This window comes from Parasteatoda tepidariorum, chromosome 10 (assembly GCF_982258835.1).
Source record: "Parasteatoda tepidariorum strain Cologne lab strain chromosome 10, Ptep-v5.0, whole genome shotgun sequence".
NCBI classification, from domain to species: Eukaryota; Metazoa; Arthropoda; class Arachnida; order Araneae; family Theridiidae; genus Parasteatoda; species Parasteatoda tepidariorum.
Genome location: NC_141764.1, coordinates 97,822,944 through 97,839,682, shown reverse-complemented (window position 1 = coordinate 97,839,682; position 16,739 = coordinate 97,822,944). Strand labels below are relative to the sequence as shown.

At 29.3% G+C, this 16,739-nt stretch overlaps 1 protein-coding gene across 1 annotated transcript in view; it reads right to left on the bottom strand.

Annotated features, from left to right (window-relative positions):
* Nucleotides 1–3,121: 3,121 nt before the first annotated feature.
* Nucleotides 3,122–16,739, bottom strand: part of LOC107442456 (calcitonin gene-related peptide type 1 receptor) — a 166,593-nt gene continuing 152,975 nt past the window's right edge. The window contains exons 12-15 of the mRNA XM_087153455.1: nucleotides 16,221–16,306; nucleotides 14,950–15,088; nucleotides 12,269–12,310; nucleotides 3,122–3,545 (exon numbers count right to left, since the gene is read on the bottom strand). Coding sequence (XP_087009581.1) covers nucleotides 3,309–3,545; nucleotides 12,269–12,310; nucleotides 14,950–15,088; nucleotides 16,221–16,306 — 504 coding nt within the window. The 3' untranslated portion in view covers nucleotides 3,122–3,308. The remainder of the gene's footprint in view (nucleotides 3,546–12,268; nucleotides 12,311–14,949; nucleotides 15,089–16,220; nucleotides 16,307–16,739) is intronic.

Below are 16,739 nucleotides of genomic sequence, written 5' to 3'. Positions count from 1 at the left end.
CTGCTTTTACGTGATATTTTTACTCATTGTGTTCTATTTTATTTGTTATAATTCTTTCGTAAAAGTTTTTTTTTTAGTGCTTCTCACACTATTCTATTAATATATTTTGCTTTGGCTATTGATACATCATTAGAAAGCACTCCTTTTTGTTGATATAATCGTGTGAGCTGATGAAAAGATTATATCTTTTATTTTCCGGATTTGTATTATTTTTTTCTTCCTTTTTTCGGATTTTTTCCCCAGTTTCTTGTTATTTTTATTATTATTTTTCTTGCCCCCCTTTTTTCATTATTCTGTAAATTTTGTAAAAGTTTATATATATATATATATATATATATATATATATATATATATATATATATATATATATATATATATATATATATATATATATACAACAGTTATAAATACAATAAGAACTGCTGAATGGAATAAATTGTAAAGGTTCTCTTTAGTATGCATTCCTTTACGAAAAAGACATTTCGAAATAAAGAATGATTATCCTAATGATACAGTAAATTGTCTAATTTCAAATAATTAAATAATAGTAATAATAATTTAATGTAATTAAATAAATTAAATAATTAAAAATGAATTAAGCTTTAACAATTTTCACTTTTTTAAGCACGCGTGACACCCTTGCACTTAGGATTTTCATTTGGCATTTATAAGTTTAAAATAAATTTGGGATGCTACATGCATAAATATCTGCATGCAATATCTGTTTTTCGTTTTTGCACCTAATTGAAATTAATTCCATGGTACAAGAAAAAAAAACAAAAAAAACACGAGAAAAAATTCTAATTTTTCATCATTAAAACATGATTAAACTAGACAACGATTTAACAATTTAGTGTTATACAGCAGCTGTTCCCAAACTTTTCAATTTGTGGAAACCCTGGGTTCCGTTGTGGGATCAAGGACACAGATAGTTGGACTTCTTTTTTAAAAAAAAACTATGATGATTTTTGAAGCATGCAGTTTTATTTATATTAAGTCAATAATTCATGATCTATTCTTTCGGTTATTTATATGAAATTATTTAAGCTAAGTTTTTTTTTGAAAAACATTTTTCCCAATAATTAATATATTGAGTAAAGTCATTTTTTCGGTTAGTTTATTCACAGTTGCCAATGAATTTTATTTAATAAAGTCAGGGCTTCGCAAAAAAATTCTCGACTATTTATATTTCAACAATCTAAAAACAATATTGGAAACTGTTATTACAGTGTTATAAACATTGAGTATCAAGGGTTTTTCCTTCATAGAAAGCATATATTAGGGCTCACAGGAAAAGAAATTAAACCAAATTGCAATGCAGGGTCCGAAATAAGTTTTGCCCTAACTAAGAAACAACGAAAAAGGAAAATGAACAGTAACTGCTACACAGTATTGAAATATAAATGATTTTAATGGTATGTTTAATATTAGGCAATAGCTGCATGTTATTCAAAGCTACTTAAATTCCGATCGGATGAAATGAACACTTCATAGCGACACGAAATTCCTAATGTTTTAGATTTCTAACGAATCTTAGATCTACAGAGATTCCAGCGACAAGGTTCTCTATGGGCAAGCAGCTGTGGCTCAGGAGAGTCCGCCTTCCAATGAGGTGAACCGGGTTCGAATTCCGCACCCTGCTCGCGTCGACCACAGTACTGACACAAATTATCTTCAGTGGGAGATGGATCGTAGGTTAGAGTCCTCTTGCCATAAGGCTAACAGTGAGTTTTTGGTGGTTTTCCACTCCTTGTAACGCAAATGCTGGTTAAATTCACTAAAAAATCCTCCACGAAGGTAAATTTCTTGCAATACTTGATCTAGAAGTTCCCTTGTTTTTCTGGACTTGTTTAAAAATGACAAGACTACGAAGTTAAACATTGATAATCGTAAACCGAAATTGAGTCTGCTTTTCAACGACGGTTATAAGGTCTTCAATCGAAACAACTGGGTTGCGAGTAAAACGAAATTTTTAATTGATTTCAACAAAAGCTCAGACATGGTAAGTCTGGTGATCCAGCAGGTCATTAAACTGAAATCCCAACACTCTCTCGCCTAACTGATCATTTCGGATCCTACTATTATCATTTTGTAATAAGAATTTCGTAAAAACGTGATATAATATAGTAGTTTCGTTAAAGATCTTGCATCTCTTGCAAGTACCCTGTGTAGCCATTCCATGAATAGAAATGCTAGCGCCATCTATCTTTTTTATATATTGCAAGTTTTGAACTGTTTCTATATATTTTAATGCTCATTGCAATATTGCACAATTTATCAACCTAGTAAAGATCCTGAATGCAGGTTTAAAGCCACAGGATGGTAGTTTTTAGAATTAAAGTTTTATTCTAAAGTTATTAGGAAGTTAGTTCCCATTTTTTTAATTGCGCTCATGTAATATATAGCATCAAAGGGAACAATTTTATACCAAAAATAAAATTAAAACGGACCATCCTGAATTACTTTAGATCTAATCATCGGATCTTTACGTTCCAGGTCTCAATCTTAATGGCTTGAGAGGGTTATCTCAATTATACTAATTAATTAGCGCAGACGATATATTAAGTTACGATATTAGACACAAAAACCTACTTTCCCTGAATAAGCAAGTCTTTTTTTCTCGATAGATTCTGATTTCTGACCCCCAAAATACAGAAGGTAGCCGCAATCTAGGAAATATTGTCCCAAATGTTTGGCCAGGATAGCATTTTTTTAATACAATTATAAAATTCCTTTTTTCAAAGATAATTCCACGTATAAAAATATATTTTAATAAATATTAAAAACCTTAGAATTGTAAGGTATATTATTTTTTACATCATTTTAAAGTATGTAATTTTACATGACGAAATCGGTGGCATGACAATTTGAGCGAAATCGGACGTATAATTTCTTAAAAAAACGAATTTTAGATATTCGACTTTCTTGCATTTTTACATATCGTACCACAACTTAAAACATCATCTGCCTTAATTAATTAGCATATTCGAGGTTGCCCCCTTGAAAAATTAAGATTGAGTCCTAGAACGTGAGGATCAGATCATTGCATCAAATGTTATTCAGGATGGTCCGTTTTTTTATTTAACGCCCTATGCATGTAGTAAAAATAATGACATTTCAATTTTTGTTTTAAATAATTTTTATTTGATTAGATATTACCTCATAGTGATACACATTGTTGACGATAAAATTTGATACAAAAGTGCTTCGATTGTTTTTTTTTCTATTGTTCTACAGAAATATTTACAAATGTTGACATGTGAATTCTTATTTCAATATTCGAAGATTGATCTTTAAATGCAGGGGTTTTACACAGATACAATGTCATCTTCGAGGCTCTCAGAAGCAGTGGCCTCTCTCGGTCTTTCGCCGTTTCTGCTGTTTCGCCAATGCAAACCACGCTTGGGTACGGCTGCCTGACTCTCGTTCAATGACGTCATTTGTGTACAGGAGACCGGATGCATCATCATGCTGGATTGGCCTCGTCCATGGAGGCTACTACTCAGTTTGTACCGCTTGTAAGAGCGTTTCAACAAGTACAAAACCTATAAAAACATTACAAGTGCTTAAGATACATATTTTACTTTTCAGCAGTGGTTATTTAGTTTTTAATTAGATAAAATACGCAGTATAGTTAATAAAGTTTAACCATAAGTGGAACAAAGCATGCACTATTTTAAAAAAATTGGAAAAGTATTTTTTTTTAAGTAATCAAAATAATACATAATTATGTAATAACTCATGAATCTACTAACTCAAACTATGTTGCACTAAATATAAAACTCATACTCTCAGAAAAATTGGCTGGCGCAGCATGTCCTTTTGTGGACTTTGTACCATTAAACCCTACATTCAATTCAATTCAATTCTCAGAAAGATTGGTTCAACATTGTACTGTAATACCATGCAAAATCGCAATAACAATAAAAAGGTGCCGAACTGTACCATTTAACCACAGTGTGTAGTTAATTTTAAAAGGCATTAATTTGCTCGTTGATATGATTCAAGTTGGTATCGTATTAAAATTGTTGATAATCAGTACGATATGGTTCAACATGCTGCGAAATTTATAACAATGTCGATAGATACTGCGCATACAAAAATATCATATTTGGACAGTGGGTTGAGATGTTAGCAAAAGCAACATTTCACATCAAAATCTTACTACTGATTCAGATATTTTAGCAAAAAGTAATGTTTTTATTTCACCCAAATAATTTCTAAAAAATATTGAGATAATTGAGCTACCTGATTTTGTCGTCCAAAAATAAATACTAGACAGAGTTGTAGCAATTCTGCAGTTTTCTGCAACGTAAACAGTATCTGGTGCAGAAAATCTCTTATATTTTACACTTATGAAATTCTCTTTTTGAATCCAAGTGGTTGTTTTATTATGTGAGTTACTTGAATCCACAATTGACAAAGAACTTTTAAGTATTTAAATCTTTTTTATTTATATTAAACACCTTTGTTTCAATTTCCAACAAGTTTCTTAGAATTTTAAATTCATGTAATAATAACTAACCGTACAATTAATAGATTTAAAACTAACTGCGCAATCGTCCAGATATAAGAAATTAGAAGCCGAAAGTACATAATCGTGCCATAAATCGAAAGTATAACTGTTTTAGAAGAAATAAAAAATTGTGTATCAGCATGATTCTATATTGATTTTTGAAAGAAATAAATCTAATAAAACTAAATACAAGTTTTTCTGATTCATGGTCATTGTTTTACTTTTAAATAATTATTTTTTACTGATATTAAATTCCATCGTATTACGTTTTTATAAAATTTGTAAAATGTGTAATAAAATCAAACTTTTGTTAGTCATTATTTAATAAATTATGAAAAATATATTTATTAGAATGACATCTACTTTTATAAATGAAAAATTTATTAAAAGCTGACAATTTTCTTAACTGGATGTGGAAATTAAGTTTGCTTTTATAATTAAAAATGTTTACATTGTATGCTTTTAGATCTTATTTCAAAAACTTCAGACAAAGAAATTTTAATTAACTTTCTATTATGCTAATTTTCACATTTTAAGACATAATTAAGTCTCGGCAGATAATAATGAGCTTTCTAGAATGTAAATAATATCCCGAGGAAAGCTGGTATACATAGCAGACTTACTGATTTCAATTCTGAAATGTAGTTTTAAATTCTAAATTAGTAGTCCAATTAGTAGTCGCTTACGTTACGATAGGGGGAGATACAATTTAGTTGAAAATTAGCGGATTGTATTGTAATTTCATCTACTGTGTACTAGTTTGGAAATTAATATTACTAGTTAACAATTTTAGTTTCAAAATTTAGCAATTCTAAACTACTACAGTCAAATAAGTTTCAATATGAATATATTCAACTGTTTTATATTTTAAAACGCGTACTTATTCCCTTAGCAGTTTTGTTTAAGAGTTTTTACATCAAAATTCTATTTAAAAAGTTCGCTTAATTTTTTTGTTTATGGCGTGAAGATTATCCTCGGTTTGAATTTTGAAATAATTGTAAATAGATTGCATCTTCATTTTATTTAAATTGTACTTGTTACTAAATTTTTCATAATTTGTAGTTTCATTCAACTTGAATTTTTTAAGAAGCAATTTGGAAGCAACGTTTAAAATACATGTAAAATCTATCATTGCTTGAAAAAATCATCCCATTTCTTTATGGCGTTGCGTAAGCTTAGTAATGATGTAAAAATATCTTTTTAAGTAAAAAAATAATTGAATTAGAAAAATTGATACTTTCTAATGAGCCTGACTATCAATTTAATTTTAAACAATATATGGCGATGTCATATTTTATGAGCAATAATAACTATCGCTATTGTTAATTTAATTTTGATGAGCAAGTATTTTTTTTGTTTCACAGACATAAATTTAAAAATATGAAATGATTGAGTCACCAGTTTATAGATTATTGAACAAAAATAAACATCCTTAAAACTGATATACAATTTTGATTTAAATAGTATATATAAAATTATTGCAGATATAAAGCTGTAATAGTTTCGATATAAATTTTAGAAAATCGCCAAGTTGGCGAAACTTGCCCACCTCGAAGATAAATAAAGTACTACTATCAATAAACTACTACTACAAATCAATAAAATCTTCAAACAATTCTCGATTTTCGCATACTTTTATGAAAACAACAATATAGCATTGAAACAACTTTTCTAATACTAAGAAATTAATTCACAAACCTAACACCTCTCCATTTTCAGAAAACTACGGTTTTTCTTGATGCTTACATTTTACTCATTACATTTTGCTTAAGGTTTTTCTTGATGCTTACATTTTGCTCAATTTTCGTAATCAAAGTTTGATATATTCATAATGGGTAACGAATAAATATGGACAAAACCTAACAATCATAAATAATTGCAGTAAAAGTCATAACATTTATATAAATTGACTCGTATTCGCTAAAAAGCATTTTTCGTAAAAGTCTTACAAAGAGTTCTTCTAAATTTTTAAAAAAAAAATTTAAAAAATAAAATCTGGAAAAATTATAGTAAGAAGTAACAGAACTCGGAATGCAGTACTTCTTACCGCAAAATTTTATACCGTATTTTTTTACGGTAATATTTGTTGAATTATAGTTCAGCAAATGTTGTTGATTAAGCAAATATTACTTAAAATTACGGTGCATCAGATTTTTTTCCATAAAATTTAACGATAAAAAGTATTCCAATATTTTTTACCGTAATTTTTTCGGATTTTATATTTAGAATGATAAGGAAAAAACGGTAAACCATTTGCTCCTAACTTTAAATGAAGATGTTTTAATATTTTGATGAGATTAGACCGTATTGGTTACACTTGTGCAGAAATGATTTTAAGAAATGCATCTCATACTTATGCCATTCGTGAGATTAGCCGAAGTCTATTTAAAAAAAAATCCTTTGTGGTCTTTCAAACTTTATTGCAGGGCTCGAAAAACAGCCCGTCCGCCCGTCCTCGACGGTCAAAAATTCTCCGCGGACAACGAATGTCTCGAATCCGACGTCCGCGCGGACGGCCATTTTCCCGTTAATGTTCGTATTACATTTTCAATTTTTGTTATCTTACAAGAGTCTTGTAAGTTACAGGGCAGCAAAATGACCCACAATACAGCAACATACTGAGCATATATTGATGTTTTCTCTGTCTGGGAATACTGCAGCGGTTGAAAGGGGCTTTGCAGCAATAAATTTACAAAAAAAACACAATACGTACTGGTCTTAAACAAGAAACTTTAAAAGCAATTATGAACATCTACCTAAATGGAAAACCCCTTTCAGATTTATGTTCAGATACCTCTGTAAATCATTGGCTTGATTGTGGAACTGGCAAACGTCATATTTATTCATTTAAAAAACGCAGTACCCTCGGATAACTTGACATTCCAGATAACTTGACCCTTGTCGTTTAAATAATTTCATAAAAGAAATACTAGGTTACTATTAGTAACCTTAGTAGAGAAATACTAGGTTACTATTAGTAACCTAGTATTTCTTTTATTACTGTATAATGTAATCCTAGTAACGACTAATTCATTGTGCAATTTATATATATGTTTGTAATAAATAGAAAATTATATTTTTATTTATTTAAAAGCGACGGGTTAGTTTCAACGGAGGACGGGTGCATTGTTGGACAAGCCGTCCTCGGGGACGGGTAAAATTTCTGAGTTTTTTCGAGCCTTGCTTTATTGTTTGACTTAAATTACTTGAAAGAGTTCAGTAGAAATTGAAATTAAAGAATAATTATTTTAAAATAAATAAGAGCGGGTTAAAGCTGAGAAAGTTGTGTTTTATTAAAGAAAAACTGTAAGCGAAATTAACATTTTTAAATATATGAACTATTGAAATCTGCGATGAAAAAGCAACTATCTTTTTTGCTACAATTTCATTGTTGCATTTTGCTTCAAATTTTTTTTTAATGTATCGAATTTCATTTCATTCCTTTTTAATACACAAATAATAAAAAGTGAATGTTTAAATTTTTCGATTCGGAAGATTAAATTTATTAGAACAAAGTCGTGTGTTTGTATTATTTGATAATAGTTATAATAGTTATTTGTGATAAACACACACATTCGATAAAGTGTTAAAAAAAATTTTTTTTATACTGATATGTATTAAGCTTTAATTTTTTTACAGATTATAAGGGGGGGGGGGGCGATGCAGGTTGAACCTAGAGGCACGGTTGTTGTATCCTATGAAATATGTTTTTTTCCATTAATAAGTATATATATATATATATATATATATATATATATATATATATATATATATATATATATATATATATATATATACTATATATATTGTTTAAGAACAGAGCAATAAACTGTCAAATTTTACATCGTTAAATATTTAATTTAATAATTACTTGCAACTATGTAAGTTTATATGATAAAGAGAGAAATTAATATGGAAACTTAGAACATGGAGTACGTTGGCCCTCTAAGAGATGGGGTACATTGTAACAGACGAGGTAGGTAAATAATTCATGTTAACTTTATATATATTTCTCTTATGTGACACCATAAACTCGGGTATTTCTTAATGTAATGGCAACACAGTTATTTTTCATTTTGTTTGGTTGTTTTTTATAATAATTAAAGTATTGTTAAAAAATTAGTCATACGTTAAAATATGTATTTATTTAGAAAAATTTTGCATTCTTTTCGAAATAAAAACTTAGTTATGAAGTCATTATTTAAATTTATTTTTGTTCCTATTAAAATGATTGTTAAAATTTTAAGCGTAAGCGGTGCTATACTGCCGTATAATGTCATTGGCGACGGAACTTGCCTTTTTCGTGCTATGCATGCATATATATATACATATATATATATAATATAATATAATTTTTCCATGTAATCTCACGACAGCGATGGAAATAGTTGTAATATTCTGTAATGCCGAAATATCACAATTCATACCTATTCTGATTTGCGTGATTTATTAGCCTCCGGACAGATTTAAAAATTAGTACTAAATTTTAATATCTAAAGACAATATTGAGGGCATCTCTTGAAAATAATTAAAATTGAAATCAAAATAATTCCACTCGGACAACGACGGTGAAACAATTAGGTTATTATATTGTTTTAAAAGTAATTAAGGTGTTAGAAATGGAGGAAATGGAAATACAGTTGTGCTATGCTTGGTTATCACTGAAGTTTGCATGTTGAATAAGATAATTTTGAAAGGTGACCGAGCTATTCACCGTAGGCTATTTTAGAGCTTTACAATTAATAATTTCTTTCATAGATATACTGTTAATGATAATTATTTGAATTTATATATATATATATATATATATATATTCAGATTAGAAAAGTCTTTCATAAATATTTCTTTTAAATAATTCAATTTGCACATGTTTTGAAAAAAAATAATAAAATCAAAAGCTGACAAATATTTCATAAAAATTACTTAAAGAAGTTCATTAAATTCCTCTTGCCTACAAACATGTTTTTATTAACAGAGATTTCACTAAATAAGTTTTATTCGCATTAAATACTGAAATTTGTCAGAAATGTTTTTACCTTTCGTTAAACAAGAACAAAATTTGAAATTTTGTTCTTGGACGAAAAAGACATTTTAAACAGACTATTTAATATCGTTCTCACAAAAATTGCGGAAGAAGTTTGCTGTGTGTTTTAATTTTAAAAAAATTATCAAGCATGACATTATTTTTGCGAAATTATGACTAAAAACAAAATTTATAAAGGCAGGAAATTTTGAGATTGTGTCTGCATGTTTTTAATGTCTCAATGTTGATTTATCTCATAATTTAAATGGTTTCATGCCATGTTTTTTTAAATCCAAAATGAATTACTTTAAGCACAAAAATCTGTCTTAATGAAATTTAATAAACAATCATTTACGGTAAGAATCAATATATCTGCTTTTGTTAGATTTGAAGACTTGCCTATTTTATTAATCTTTTAACCTTTATAAATGGATTTTTAATTGTAAAATATTATCATGGATAACATTTTTGTATTTCATGGTCCAACGTGCTCCATGTGGTAGATGAAGTTATGCCCCCTCAATGGGGTGCTAATTGTGGGGGCGACTTTTTCGTTGCCTTTTTTTTTTCGGCGATTTTTCTCTCGGCTGTAGATGATGCACATCATAATACAAGCCTTTATTTCTTTCAAAATGTGTTACTTAAACTGAAAAATAGACAAAAATCAAAATATTGTTTTTATTTAAGAAAAGGCCAAACAAGAGAACGAATTTTCAAACGCCGCTGGATATGAAAATCGCTCCCGTCGAATTCCGATCCTCTATTCATGGTTTTTCTTTTAAAACAATATTATTAAAAAGAATTACAAAAAACTAAGCATTTAGAAAAAAAAACATGAATGGGGGAATGATTTGTCTTATAAAAAAATCATACTGCGTGATATATGTTTAAAAAGAGGAAAAATTAAACCGAAGTAGTACGCAAACTAACCTCGGTTTTCCCAATATTAGCTTTTAGAAATATCTGAAAATAAAATCGAACTTATTAGTTCGATTAATTTTCAGATATTTTTCATTTTATAGCCCACCTGAAATAGTGTGGAGCTATGACAAGTATAGTTTTGAGAAGGTGTTGAGATATTCTGTTTTGATTTTTGGTATACAGGTAAAGTGTAAATTATTGAGCGCTTTTGGAATCATATAAAACAAAAAGGAACAATCATATACAAATGAACGTTCTTTATAATTGAATTGTGAATCGCCCAATTTAGATGAAAGGATCTATAAACTATATCAATAATCATTTAAAAGTTTGGTAGCGTCAATTAATGATGACACTACCATAAATAAATACATTTTGTTTTATGCAAGTCTTGTGCCTAATTAAAAATATTCTAAACGTTTTTCTCGCATAGCAATACTATATCAAGCAATGTAAGTCTAGTTTAGTGTAAAACACAATAAAAGGCTTAGGGTTTTAAGTTAGGCAATGTAGTAGTGTGGGTTTCACAAACTAATAAAAGGTGTACAATAAATAAAAAGAAGTAATTTTTCATTTAATTTTGAAACATTATTAAACAAATTCTAAAAGACATAAATAACTAGAACGAGCTTTATTAAGCGATGACCTAAAAATCTAAATTAACAATATGTTTACGATATGGGCTCATAAATTATTGCAAACGGAGAACCATTCGGATGCAATTTAACATTTCTAAATGCTACATAAATGAGACTGAATTTATTGATTGAATGTGTGATTTAATGTCACAAATAAGGACAAAATAAGGACAAACAATGTAATAAGATATATAGTTAACGCAATAGCTATTAAATATTGATCGATATATGATAATATTGCATGCTTGAAATGCAACTTTAGTCGTCTATTATTATTTTTATTATTATTATCATTATTTGCATTTAGCTGTGAGAATGACCAATTGCTTAGTTTTGCACTGTTTAACAGATACATACGATATCTCCTAGAAAAGAGAAGGCCTATTTATGGGTTACTATAAACGGGAAATCCGATTCTTTAGTAGTCCAAATGTAGTGACATCTTTAGTATTTTTCTCCTCAGCGCGGTTTAAAATCCAAACTTAGTGACATCTTTTGTTAATTTTTTTACCTAGTAGGCATTGTAGGTTCGTTGCGTCGGACTACTCAATTACTCAATGCGGAGGCCTTCTAGCGTACGTTGTGCTATTGTAAAATGTGTAAAGTTACTACTCAATACAGAAAATTCGACCCATTTAAGTTTCTTTACGACCTTATCTGAAAACTCATTCTAGTTATTCATTCTAAGTCAAAAACCAAAGTAAACTAAACTAAATAAACATACATGGAGGGTAAGATGAAACAAAAAAAGAAGGGAAACGTACTTTTTTCTTATAGGTCATGGGATAGGCGACGGACCCTTAGAGATGCAAGGGAGACCATGCAGGTGGAACGACGCTTGCTGCATGCAGGAGATATTTCTCGCTTAGCTCTGTAGGTGCTTACAGACCGACCCAACAGGCTCAGAATCTGCCGAATAACCATATTAACACTATTAGTTACGGCCCATCATTTTAAAGATTCTTTTATATACAAACAAAAAAACGCCTTCTCAGAATTTGGTTAAATTAAAAATATATTTTTGTTTAAAAAAAAAAAAGCAATATGCAAACGCATTTTGCGAAAGTTATTTCAAAATCGTACCAAAATATAAATATATTTTATTGTGTACTGTTAATACGTAATAAAATATATATGTTTTAGTATGTGCAATCAGATAAAGGTACTTACTTCACCGTTCATATAACAGAAGATTAGGGAAACAATGAATCCCTGAAAGGCAAAATATATAATTATCAGTTATCTAATATTTTTAATCCTTCACACTCCGAGTATTTTAAAATGCTGATTGATCTTATATCAGCTGTATATCATTTAAAATACACACTATAGTATTATTATACAATTTTTAAATTCTTAAAATAATGTTGTTATTAATTAATAAGATGTAAAATATCTTAATTTTACAATGGTGATTGTTGATAGTGCCTCAGTGGAGACATCGGAGTGTAAAAGGATTAAATTTAAACTTCATACAGAGTTTCAACGAGAGAAGGGAGGGGGGCAGTAATCGAGATGATTCGGGCCACCGTGCCTGACTCGGTGTCGACTGGGAGTCGCCACTGATGACGTTCCGTCACCGAAGTGGGCGGATCGGTGACAGATTTGGATATTCAGCAAGGTTAAAATATCTGGCAAGGGTCCGGTGATTTTCCTTATTCGCCATCGTACTTTTAGGATCTGGCAATCTAAAGCTTGTTTACTTCTATAGATTGCTTGTGTTCATTGCATTTCCTTTTTCTCATTTAATTTGTTATCAATTTCAAAAGTTATAACAATATTATGATAAGTTGTAATAACTTCAGTTTTCGAACTTTTTTGTCAGTTGAAGTAAAATTGCTAAACTAGCAGATAAAATGCAACTGTTTTTGTTATCCATTTAAACTTTATGAAAACAACTAAACACACTTGCAGTGATGCAGCTGTAGATAATTTATTATTGGACAAAACGCTTTTGATTGTCATATCCAACGCCGAACCGGAACTTGCTTCTTTTTACCAGTGAATCACTCAGTGCGTCACAGTAAAGCAGACAGTAGCCGGAGTCAGGGGTCTTGGATCAATTAAAAAGTTTTTTTCTTCTCCCTTTTCCATCTTCATTTCTTCATTACTCGTAATAATGATGATCACGAGTAAGAATGTCAGCAGCATACTTTTCCCTGCTCGTGACAATATTTGCGTGCTACTCATTTTGATTTGTTGTGACAATTAGTGAACGGGTGGGTAAGGTATTACTCAAATTATTTCAATGGCTATTATAAGGAACCATGGTGATTCCCAGTGAGGTGATCCTGGTTCGAATCCTGGTGATGGATGGTAGATAAGAATTCTACACCCGGCTAGCACTGACCACAGTGCTGACGTAAACTATCCTCAATGGTAGACGGATCATGAGTTAGAGTCCTCTTGCAGTTTGGCTAACCATGGACAGTTTTCGTGGTTTTTCTCTCTGTGTAAAGAAAATGCTGGTTATAGTTCCATCAAAAAGTCTCTCAAACATTTCTTTCAAAATTTCTCCCAATACTTGATCTAGGAGTTCCCTGGCCTTCTGGATTGGGTTAGAAATTACAAGGCTAGAGATTTGAACACTCGTAATTCGTAGTTATGGAATAAGTAATCCACACATATAAATAAACTGAAATTCTTATTAGGTATTTCTGACTGGTTTTTTTTATGAAGTTTCTAAGGTACTCAAATTACTTACTCACATACACTTCACAAATTAATTAGTTTCACACTAATAAGATATTAATATGTAAGGAAAAAATCCTGCATTACTTTCTCCAACAATACAATTAACAAACATAATTATTCTTAGAGTTTTCAATGACCATTTGAGTAACTGCATTTTTGCGCCATAACTTTAAAAAAATGAAAAATCATTCCCGGATGTAGCTTAATAGCTACAGTATATCTTACGAAACTTAAAATGGGGTCAGCTGTTCAACGACGGTGATAAGTAATCCTTATAAGACTAACATCAATATTCAAACATAAACGAATTTAACGCTTGAACTGCTTTATGTATACTGCTGCTGCAAGTATAGTCAGTCATACAGTAACTTTAAAATGTTAATTTATTCTCATCAATGTGTTAAAATTTTTTAAGCAATAAACGTTAAAAAAATCAAGAAAATAAGATAATCCTATTTTTCGTTTCATGGTAAAATAATTTGAGTTTAGATTTTAAAAAGATTCAGTGTTAGATATATAGTCATAATATTACATGATTGAATATTATAAATGATTGGATATAAACGTTATTTTATTTAACACGTTGGCCAGAAAAAAAATTAATGAATAAATAAATTAAATAAAAAATTTTATTTTTATAAGTCGACATTTAACTGCCATTTTTGTTCGTGTCATATGACTATTTATTCTTTACGAAAAAGCTTTTTATATTTCATCTTTTAGTTGTCATTTATAAGAGTGTAACAAGACCATTTATTAAAAAAAAATTTCTCTATGTAAATAAAATATTTATATTCTATTTATAGATATCATGTGACAAGGCCAAATAATTAAAACAATATTTTTTATAATTATACGTATCACTTTCATTCGTGTATGTGACGAATCCATTTATTTAGAAAAAGGTATTTCTCTTCATCATAGCTTAGATTTATTTATTTTTATTCTTTTTAATTACTTTTTAAGAAAATTTATTTTTTATTTAACAAGCCGACATAGAGCTTCGTTTGTGGCACGTATTATTTTTTAATTATTTTTAAGAGAAAAAACTACTTATTGGTGCGACCTAGTCATTGACACGATCATTCACATCATCATTGAGAGCTTTAAATAATTGTAATGATCGAAACAGGTTAAAAATAAACTAAGTGTCTTACCTGTAATCCATCGAGGGCGTGACTGAAGTAATTATATGCCTCGATAAGACCACATGGACCTGACTGTGGTCTGTATATTACTAAACAAAAATGCAGACCAAACAGCGGAACCAAAACAAGTGTTGCCCGGACAGCTTTCCTGAAAAATAAAATTAACATAAAATCAATTTGATTGATATGCGGCAAATAAAAGAGATGCTTATTACCAAAAAACAATTTAAAAGACAAGCAGAAAATATTACGTAAATTAACAAATGGTATTTCCTGGGGATTACTATCCAAAATCCAATTAATAAAATTTGTTAATGTTAAGTTTATTTATAAAAATTGTTTGAGGCTATATAAAATGAACCGTTATATTATATTCCGTTTATTACTTCATGAAAGTAATATTTTTTTGACGTCCCGATAGTATACGACATAGAGGTAAAATTGAGTAGAGCTCGCACTGCTGGATAATTTTTATCCCCAGAATGAAACCACGTGACAGGAGGGCGGAATGAGAGGAAAATTTTCTATCATCAGATTCTCCTTGTTATTTCGATGGAAGAAAATAAAAAATAAAAATTTAATCAGAATTTAAGGTCTAAAATATAGTGATCTTAAAATATAAATATAGTGATAAAAAATAAATATACAAATCTTAAGATATAGTGGTTCAACATTCTGCATTTGGTTGTACAGAAAAATTTGTTAAAGGAGGAGTTAATATATCTCATAGGTAAATTAGTTTGTCATTTCTTGAAATAACAATTAGTTTTATTTACTATTAAAAAGAACGTTTAGCATGTTTTTTTTCCCTCAAAGCATCATATAAATCTTAATTATTCCATTTCATTAATTCTAGAAACCAATTTTATGCATTTTAAACTATCTACCAAGTAAATTTTAAAGTTTAAATTCAAGTAACATATAAGTTACCTTCTACCGAGTACAACTACCACAATTTAACCATGACGTAACGATTATACAGAATTATTCATAATTAATGCATCACCTTTTTTGTTAATTTTAGTGCTAAAATGTAGTAGACCGAATTTTGGCGGCCTTTTCCCTTCGTTTATTTAGTTGTATTTTTTAATATTTTTATTTTTGAGGCTAGCTCAGAGGAAAGTGGGGGTATGAAAGGTTATTACAAAACTATTCGATGAATAGGTCAAATGTTTTTTTACACTTTAAATCAAAATGGCGTGTTTTAACAGTACAAACAACTATATTAACAGCACAGGTATGTTAAAATTGTACACTGGAGGACATGATATTTGCCTCACCTGTATTGACTGGGTTCGTTGGAATGTGTTGCTCGTAGCTTTGTAACTAGAACACGAATTATGTTGCAGAGAAAAACTAAATTTACCTGAAAAAGGAAAAACATTTACTCAGAATTTATAAGCTATCTTTTTTCTAATTATTCTTACAAAATTGGGTGTAGTAACTAATTTTACACTTTAGATAAGTAGTTAAAAAATAAAATAACTAACCCAAAGTAAGATTATTACGTCATTAATAATCATTCCAAAGTATTATTTACCTATACTTAAAATAAAAAAATTTAATTTTCTAAAATCACCAAAATTATATAATTAAACATCAATCTTATTATCATACATTTAAACTGTCTAGTGCAATATTATTACTTTTCGCACATTCATTTTCAGGACAATCGAAGGTAACAGTACTCCAGTAAGAAAGCGCCATAAGAGATCCCTCAATTCACCCATCTAACCTCTATTTGCGCGTTTGTTTTCATATTTTGTAACCTGGCAGACTTATAACGAAAATATTTTAAA